The sequence below is a fragment of the Ornithodoros turicata genome, unplaced genomic scaffold (genome assembly GCF_037126465.1).
Source record: "Ornithodoros turicata isolate Travis unplaced genomic scaffold, ASM3712646v1 ctg00000907.1, whole genome shotgun sequence".
NCBI classification, from domain to species: domain Eukaryota; kingdom Metazoa; phylum Arthropoda; class Arachnida; order Ixodida; family Argasidae; genus Ornithodoros; species Ornithodoros turicata.
Genome location: NW_026999414.1, coordinates 117,054 through 126,193, shown reverse-complemented (window position 1 = coordinate 126,193; position 9,140 = coordinate 117,054). Strand labels below are relative to the sequence as shown.

Genomic DNA, 9,140 nt, shown 5'->3' with positions numbered 1-9,140 from the left:
ACAACATATATGTCGTGGGTTAAATAGAGCAGTATATCACAGACACACCCCATCAGAAGAATGCCAACACTTCACTGCTTTACCTTTACCTGTTATTCCAATGTTTACTCTCCCTTCTATTGGAATTATGTATTTCAGAATCATTTTTATATTATTGAATTTTAATTTGGCAACCCTTTCACATGTCTTGTGATAGACAGGTTAGCAATGTAAGCAGTGTTTATGTGCCCCTCACAACCTGCATCTTGCAAAAATACTCCAAAAGCTGGGAGACGATATAACTAGACAAAAAAGTATAGAACTCCGACTTAACATAACAAAATAACAGGGTTTACTCAGACTTTTCATCCATCATGCGACGGACATCATCAGTGCCAAACTGAATGAGAGATTGCACAACCGGTCGCTATTTAAGGAGATGGGAGTATTGTTCGGGGAGGGGCCACGGTTTTTTTTTTACAAAACGAGGGGGTCACTGCGTATGTGCCAAGCTTCCTGTTGTAGTAGCCGATAGGAGGCCTATCGGCATGACGTCACATACACTGCGTGGCGTATCTGTATATATCGGCATGCGTGCCGTTGCCCTGTAGCACTAAACCAGTTCCCACCTAGCTTGCAGTCTGTCTCCCTGCCCGGCTACTACAAATGGCGACGAAGATGGTGAAACGAGACTACGACGGTTAGGGAGGCGGATCCCGGAACCAACAGACGCTGGAGTAGGCTGGCATGGCTAAGATGTGGGAATTTGACGCCTTCATTGACGAAGGAGACGAAGACTTCGCTTCGTACGTGGAAAGATTTGGGCACTATTGCAAGGTAGCCAACGTGCAAGACGAAGAACTTAAGAAGTCAGCCTTCATCACTGCCATAGGGAAGAAAGTGTACAAGACGCTCAAAGATTTGCTTCTACCGTCAAAGCCGGAAGAGAAGTCATTCAAAGATTTGGTGAAGGTACTGAGCGAACACTACGGGCCTACAAGCCAAGTGATTGCGGAGCGCTTCAAGTTTAACCGGCGCTACCAAGGGGAAGGGGAGTCCGTCGCAGTTTTTGCAGTCGCGCTGAAGCACATGGCTGCGAAATGCGAGTTCGGCCAGTTTCTCGACGACGCGTTGCGGGACCGGTTCGTCGCGGGACTGCGGAACCCAGCCATCCAGACAGGATTGCTAAAGAAAAAGGAGCTGACGTTCGAGACGGCGTGTGAGTTCGCCAAGAGCGTCGAATTGGCCGAGCGAGAGTCTAGGGGCTTCCGACCAGTTGCTGGAACAGACGCCGAAGTCCATGCGATCAAAAAGACAAGCAGGAAGCCTGTTTCGGGGAGTGAAACGAGAACAGCCAAGAACAAATGTTATCGGTGCGGCGAAGAACATGACGCAAATTCGTGTCGCTATCGAAAGACAAGATGTTATCACTGCAAGCGCACGGGGCATCTGTCTCGCGTGTGCAGATCTAGGCAGACAACGGCCGACGCGGTTCATAACGTGGACTACGAACAGCCTGATAGCGAGCTGTTGTTATACAGCGTGTATCACGTCGGGACAACGAAGCGACCGTATGAAGTGGAAGTGCGGCTTGAAGGTATGACTGTGAAAATGCAAGTTGATACAGGCGCAGCTGTTTCGCTCCTGTCAGAAAGCCTGTTCAAGCTGCTAAAACAACCGCCGTCGCTTGCGCAGTGCGCACTGAAGCTCAAAACGTACGGCGGAACGCCGCTTGAAGTCATAGGCCAGGGCCAAGTCGCTGTGGAATATAACGGACAACGGAAGGTTCTGCAAATCATCGTGGTACCCGGAGACAAGCCAGCGTTGCTTGGGCGCGACTGGATTGAGAGCCTCGGGGTCGACTTGAACAGCATTCACGAGGTCCACACCGAGCTAGCTCCGGACAGCCTCGTTAGAAGGTATGCAAGCGTTTTTTCACCGGGGTTAGGCCTGATAAGAGGCTTTCAAGCAAAGCTTGTGCTTAAGGAAGGCAGCTTACCGGTATTTTGCAAGGCACGACCTGTACCGTATGCCATTCGTGAGCCAGTTAGAGAAGAACTAAAGGACCTGCTAGCGGACGGCGTCCTTGTGGCAGTCACGCGAAGCGACTGGGCCACACCGATAGTAGCCGTACAGAAGCCAGGCAACAAAGTGCGGCTTTGCGGAGATTATAAAGTGACTGTAAACCCCTGCATCAAGAGTGATCATTACCCCTTGCCCACGGTCGAGGACTTGTTCACTGTTTTGGCTGGCGGGAAGGTGTTTACCGTTCTTGATCTCTCCGCAGCGTATCAGCAAATTGAGTTGCACCCGGACTCACGTCCCTTGTTGACCATTAATACTCACATGGGATTGTACCAGTATGTCCGAATGCCATACGGAATTTCGAGCGCACCTGCAGTGTTCCAAGCCATTATGGACGAGCTTCTGAAGGGACTACCTGGGGTGGTCTGCTACCTCGACGATGTTCTCATCATGGGAGCGACCTACGCCGAATGTCGGGTCCGAGTGGAGGCAGTTCTGCAGCGGTTCATGGAGCACGGCGTAAAAGTAAGGCAAGAAAAATGCAAGTTTTTCATGAAGTCTGTAAAATATCTGGGCCACATCATAGATGAGCAAGGAGTCCACCCATGCCCTAAAAAGGTACAGGCCATAAAGGAAGCACCTTCACCACGAAACGTGAGTGAGCTAAAGGCTTACTTGGGAATGTTAACTTTTTATTCAAAGTTCATGCCAAACATGTCCTCCAAGTTGAAGCCCTTGTATGAGTTGCTCCAGAAAGATAAAAAATGGAAATGGTCTGCGCAAGCAGAATTGTCATTTGAAGAAAGCAAGAAATTGCTTACACAGGACAGTGTGCTAACTTTCTACGACCCAAGGAAGCCACTAGGACTAGTGTGCGATGCGTCCCCTTATGGGGTAGGAGCAGTTTTATTTCATGTCATCAACGGCGAAGAAAAGCCAATTGCGTATGCATCACGCACGCTGAGTAAAGCCGAAAGCGGTTACGCCCACATCGAAAAAGAAGCGCTAGCTGTTGTGTTCGGAGTAAAACGGTTCCATAAGTTTTTGTATGGGCGAGAGTTTACAATTTATTCCGATCATCTTCCCCTAGCAGGGCTTCTTGGTCAAACAAAACCAATTCCTCAAATGGCTGCTGCGAGAATGCAACGATGGATGCTAATGTTGCTTGCTTATCGTTACAAGTGGGTCTACAGGAAAGGAGAGCAAGTGGCAAACGCTGACGCGTTATCAAGATTACCCCTTCGAAATGAAGCAGACAAAAGTGACTATGTGCATTTCTTTTCGGCAGTGCAAGCAGCACCGTTATCAGCAGACAAGATACGGGAAGAAACGCAAAGGGATGCGGTCTTGTCAAAGGTACTCTTTTTTGTTTTGAATGGTTGGCCTGCGAAATCGTCGGACGACAACATGGCACCATTTTTTGTGCGGAAAGATGAACTGTCGGTAGACTGCGGTTGCGTCACGTGGGGAAACAGAGTTGTCATCCCAAAAGCACTACAAGCGGAAGTATTGCAACTTTTGCACGAAGGACACCCAGGCGTGACGCGCATGAAAATGTTATCGAGAAGCCACGTTTGGTGGCCCAAGTTAACCACGTGCATTGAGGAAGCCGTAAAAGGCTGTTCAACCTGCCAGCTTACTCAGAACGCAGCACCTAAAATACAGGGGTTATCGTGGGGTTGGCCAACCAGACGTTGGCAGAGGGTTCATTTGGACTTTGCATACTACAAGAACGAATGGTTTTTGGTTCTTGTTGACGCCTACTCCAAATGGGTGGACGTCCAATACATGAAGTCAACCACAGCGGCAAACACTGTGGAAACACTACGCACGGTTTTTGCAGCTTTCGGACTTCCGGAGAAAATTGTGACGGACAATGGTCCTCAATTTGTGTCTGACGAATTTTCAAATTTCCTCAGAACGAACGCTGTGCAGCATACGAGGACACCGCCGTACCACCCAGCCTCAAATGGAGCAGCGGAAAGACTTGTCCAGACAGTCAAACGAAGTCTCCTACGCCAATTTCGGGATGAGGAGAGCACAGGAGTGACTCGGACGATTCGACATCGACTGGATCAGTTTCTCTTCGTATACCGTAACACACCGTGTCCAACAACTGGTAAGACGCCAGCCGAACTTTTTCTGTCCTGGAAGCCACGCACGAGGCTGAGCATCTTGCACCCCGAATTAGCAAAGCGGACGGAAAGAGGTATTACTCAAGGGCAAAGCCGCCCAAACGGAATTTCATGGAGGGAGTTCGAAGCGGGCGATAGCGTTCGAGTAAGAGGGACCAGACCGGGTGATCCAAAATGGTTAGAAGGCACTGTCGTGCGGCGCGTCAGCTTGTCTACATACATAGTCAGGGTTCAAAGCCAAGAGAGGTTTGTCCATGTGGACGACATTACTTCACACGCATTTGCTATTCCTGCGCCCAGAACAATCCGGATTCCAGAGGAGACCAGTACACAGCAACCGCCTGACCCGGCTTTGGCAGTCCAGCCTCAAGTAGAAGACGAAACAGGGACCCCATTGGCAACGCCTGTGTCTACTGAAGACGAAGTCGCCACGGAAAACAACGCTCCGGTACCGCAACTACGACGAAGCTCGAGAACACGAAAGCAACCCGAACGTTATGGCTTTGAAACAAAATAAAAAGGGAAGGAATGTAGTAGCCGATAGGAGGCCTATCGGCATGACGTCACATACACTGCGTGGCGTATCTGTATATATCGGCATGCGTGCCGTTGCCCTGTAGCACTAAACCAGTTCCCACCTAGCTTGCAGTCTGTCTCCCTGCCCGGCTACTACACCTGTGTCCCCATCTTTGTTCTCCCTTGTAATGTTAAGTTGGAGTTCTCAACTTTTTTGTCTGCATTTTTATGTCTGAAGGTGTTTTCGTGACAAGAGGGCAAGGGTGCCGGCAACATGGCACATGTTCATAAAAATGCAGAACCAGAGAGACACACACACGCACAAAATCTATAGCATAACACAGTCCCAATCATTTTGTCGTGTCTTTTTCGATGTGTCGTCTGTTCTACACTTGTTTTTTTTTGTTTTTTTTTTTTCGTGTGTAGTTTCTGGATTTTAAGCCCAAGAGCAGTTGCTCATTCTCCATTCAACATTTTCTCATTCTCACATTATGCTGTAAGCAGTGTGAAATACAACTCAAAAGAATTTAATGAGAGACAACTTGTCACCAAGATCAGTGTGGGAACATTGCAAAGGAAAAATAATTCTAAACCATAGTGGATTCCTATCCCATTTAACAGTACAGTATCAGATGAAAGTAATTTAAACAATATTAAAGAAATAACCGTGCAAATTATCAGTCAAACAGTGAAGATGGCTGCAGTACACTACAATGTGTCATATGTAACAATATCAGTGTTTCCAAAACTGACACACAAACCTTAGGGAGGCCGCAATAGTCAAAGCGGGGGTTACACCACTTGGCGAAAAGAAAAAGCAGATGAAGTGGACGCAATATGCGACAAAACCAAGGAAACTATCTCGCTACAACTGCGATATATTGAAGTTGATTTTTTAAAAAAATAGAAGTTCAGTTCAGCGCACAGATATCAGCTGTTGCACACACAGCCATCCCGAAAACTATGCCCATCTTCGTTGATGCACCCGCGAATCCACAGGAAGACCGCCGAGGCTTTCCCACTCGGATTAAGTACCTTGAACTGTGAATAGTTTGGTGTACACTCCAGAAAACGAGAGCAGCTGATTGCCGATTTCATGGGCGCGGCCATGCGAGCCGACAAGGACAGTTCAACAGAGGAGCAATTTGAACGCGAATGTGGCGCTACTGGTAGGCGCAACAATTTGCCCTTCAAACAGCGTAAAACACCGAAAAGAGAGTAGCGAGGATGCTTGCTTGCTCATTTGTCATTATTTGGGCCTGTAATCCACATTAGGGTTCAGAAAAGCTGCTAAATCCCGATGGCCGCACAAGAAAAACGTGTTTGCAATGTTTTTTGTCCCGTTGCGGTTCAAGCGAATATACGTTTTTTGTGCTTCCTTCTTCTCTTTTCTTTCTTTTTTTTTCTTTTCTTCTTTATTGTTTTTTACTGTTGTCGGTTCGTTCCGGAGCCCTAGTTTGGAAAGCTGCTCCTGCTTAGCTTCTGTATAAATCGGAATGTGGGGGCAGGGGGAACAGTCCACCGCTCCTCGAGTTTTCACGGTGCTGGCTCTGCCCCCCCCCCCCTCCCGAATTTTCCCTCCGAGGACCTCTTTGTATATGCCGTACTTCTTACTCTTAGTGAATTATGGAACTTAGAATGCCAAAATACCTTGCAGATAAGGTTTTCCTCCACTCGCATACGCGTAAGTGCGAAACTAATGTACACGTAGTCCTAGTTGTTTTATTTTAAAAAAAATCTCTATTAAAAATGGCTACGAGCACGAAGTATGCCTTTGTGGCACCCCGTTTATTTTGTGTGTGTGTGTGTGTGTTTCAGCTTCGACAAATTTTTATAAAAAGTCACGAGAGCACGTCATTTTCGCAGTTGAGTTCTACGGGCGCGTATCTTTTCCAAGAAAGACTATAATGACTAATAAGGATGACTAATCAATTAAATTCATTAATTAACTGTAATAAGGACGTCTTGAACACAAGCCAGATATCGATATGGGAGACTGTCCTAGTTAAAATCCACACCACGTTTAAAAATTTTGAAACACGTACGTGTATTAAAATATCGGGTGTAGTTCCGTAGACGGGCTTATGGCTTTTTCTAATTAGCGGGAATGTTCAGAAGAGAAATAATGCACTGAAGTGAGAGAAGACCATATAGCAAATATAAAAAGCAAGAATTACAAGAATTTGTGGTCTAGAAGTTATTTTATGTGCATCTGAACAGCCCCATCTGATGCACTTGTAGCGCTGGAGAAACACGGGAGTGCTAAGCCTAACGGATTCAAAACTTGTCATCGTACGAAAGGTAGGCGGCTAAATCACTGGGGAGGGCGCCCCCCCCCCCCCCCCAGGCACGCACTAGGCGGTGCGGGCGTCGAGACTGTGCCTCGGGTTTGGTCAAAAAGTCCTCATCCAAGATGGCGGATTGCCTCTAAGAAACGAGCGATAAAATTTAATTTTTGTATGTTTGGTACGTTATACGACGTCGATTTTTGTTTCATTTCATTCGTAATTTTCTCATTTTTCTAGTAAAATCCTCCGCTATTTGATGTCTACTTCCGTTTGTTGAAAAAAGCCATAAGCCCGGCTACGGAACCACATCCAAAGTGTCGATCCCTGAATTTTGACATGCAAATGGGCCCAAACCGAAACCGTGGCAACCAGGTTTGGGGTGGTGGTCTTCACGGTACGGGATACTTCTGTATGTCAACTGCGTTCGCAACTATACTGTCTTGGCTCAGAAACCGTATGTTTCAGGAACGTAGCAAAACGCTCACGCATTCTCGGCACGCAGCACAAAACACGAATGACACCAGGAAGTCTGTACTGGCCTAGCAAATGCTTTGCAGTCGAAGGAAGCAAAGCTCCCGTTCCTCGTGGGTTTAGTGAAGTCCAGAAATATATTGGCTCCCTAATAGCGAACTGTTTATCACTTCGCCAATGTGAATCTGCGCAGCAGACGGCTCTGCAGGAGAAACTGGCCGGCTTGGCGGAAGAAACCAAGCCAAAAGTCATGCCAAGCCGGAGCGCGGGCAGACCACAAATGTGTCGTCGACACAGGGTTTGCGGGCCACAAGACGGGATGTCAGTGAAACTAAAAATTCACTTTTTCGGAAAACCACGATGAGTTTGGGATAACTATTTTACATACATAATCAGTGTTCCCTTATGAACACATCGTGTGAGTACCATTCCATTCTGTAACACTCGAAAATCGGCGTACACTCTAAGAAAAAAAGGTTGAAAACGGGTAGAAGCGCAACAGTTCTCCCCGACCTATTTTCTCTCTACCGACTGCAGGTTGAAGTTGTGCTGTTTCTACCCTTTTACTCAACTCTCTCCCCCTAACGGTAGAACCACTGTGGCAATCTTGTCACTATTAGGGTTCAAGTGACTCTTTTTTCTTTTTGTCTGTTTCGTAGCAGGGTCACTAATGGAAGTGTAAATGGAGTCACCCAAGCAAGTCACCATAGTTGAGGTTTACTAATCCTGCGCACAAAGGCGTTTGGTCCAGCTTCGAGGTCACTGTTCAAGAGATAAGCCAGAGCGACCAAACACAGAGTGTCTGCGCTTGCGCGGAATCGCTGATTGTGTAAAAGGGGTCAGTATAGAGACGAACGCTGGAAGTGACAGACTGTCGGTTTGCACGTGGACATTGCTGCACCGAAGGCCATGCGTGCGGCCTAATGGCTATGCTGAGTCGGGTATTCGCATCTCCGTGGTGGAAGGCGTTATCGGTTCAGCTGCAATGGTATGAACATAAGCAAGGTGGAGTTAGGACAGAATCAGGTGAGTAATTTTGATATTCAAGATTTTTCATCCCGAACGTCTCATATGCAGTGATCAGATGTGTTTTGCGTGTTCGGGTTGATCGGCATGTCGTCTGACACTTTTTCAGCATCCTATGAAACTGCAACATGAGCAAATGCGTTTGTGTAATACACGCAGGTCACCATGACAACTTTAGCACGGCACCTTATCAGCGCCCGCCGGATGTGATTACAGGATCCACTTCGAAAATGAAGAAACAGAGCCATAACATACGGTGAGCCACTGTTTGATGGGAGAAGGCACTCATCGCTCGAGTCATGGTTTTTTAGATGTGCTCTGTGTTATTTATTTACTTTTTTCTTGGCTTTTGTCCACTGCCGGGATAGCCTTCTTTTTGCCTGCTTATTTCTGTGGGAATCACACATGTAAACATATTTCTGAGGAGTGAAACATGTACCGTCGTTATTATTTATCGCTTATCTTAAATGCTCTATTAATGCCATTTACATTTCAGTTGAAATCATCCGTCCTGCCACGTGTTCCTCCGGGCAGATATTGCACACCGAGCGAAGATTCGTGTGTATTTAGAAACACAGTAGTGTGAAATGTCAAGCCCTCAGAAGTTATCCCGATGCCTTTGTTATGGTGCACGCATGTGGAATTTATGTGCAAGACAGTCTATGCAAGTGCTGTGCAGTCTGATGGATGCAACAATGGA

General features: G+C 47.1%; 1 protein-coding gene across 4 annotated transcripts; it reads left to right on the top strand.

Annotated features, from left to right (window-relative positions):
• The first annotated feature begins 655 nt into the window (after positions 1–655).
• Positions 656–4,753, top strand: LOC135375603 (uncharacterized protein K02A2.6-like). Of its 4 annotated transcripts, XM_064608275.1 has the most exons (3): positions 656–1,576; positions 1,631–1,898; positions 3,924–4,753. In XM_064608275.1, the coding sequence occupies exons 1-3, from the start codon at positions 727–729 to the stop codon at positions 4,654–4,656; spliced, it is 1,851 nt and encodes a 616-aa protein (XP_064464345.1). In that variant the 5' UTR covers positions 656–726; the 3' UTR covers positions 4,657–4,753. The 4 variants fall into 4 exon arrangements, with proteins under 4 accessions (XP_064464345.1, XP_064464347.1, XP_064464344.1 ...); XM_064608277.1 differs by having other exon boundaries at positions 656–1,898; positions 4,440–4,753; XM_064608274.1 differs by having other exon boundaries at positions 656–1,898.
• The last annotated feature ends 4,387 nt before the right edge of the window (positions 4,754–9,140 follow it).

Bases quoted from the DNA above. Each gene is read 5' to 3' on its own strand.
- LOC135375603 (XM_064608274.1), top strand. From the start codon at position 727: ATGGCTAAGATGTGGGAATTTGACGCCTTCATTGACGAAGGAGACGAA. The intron at 1,899-3,923 runs GTATGCAAGCGT...AAATTTCCTCAG, and splicing joins CCGGACAGCCTCGTTAGAAG to AACGAACGCTGTGCAGCATA.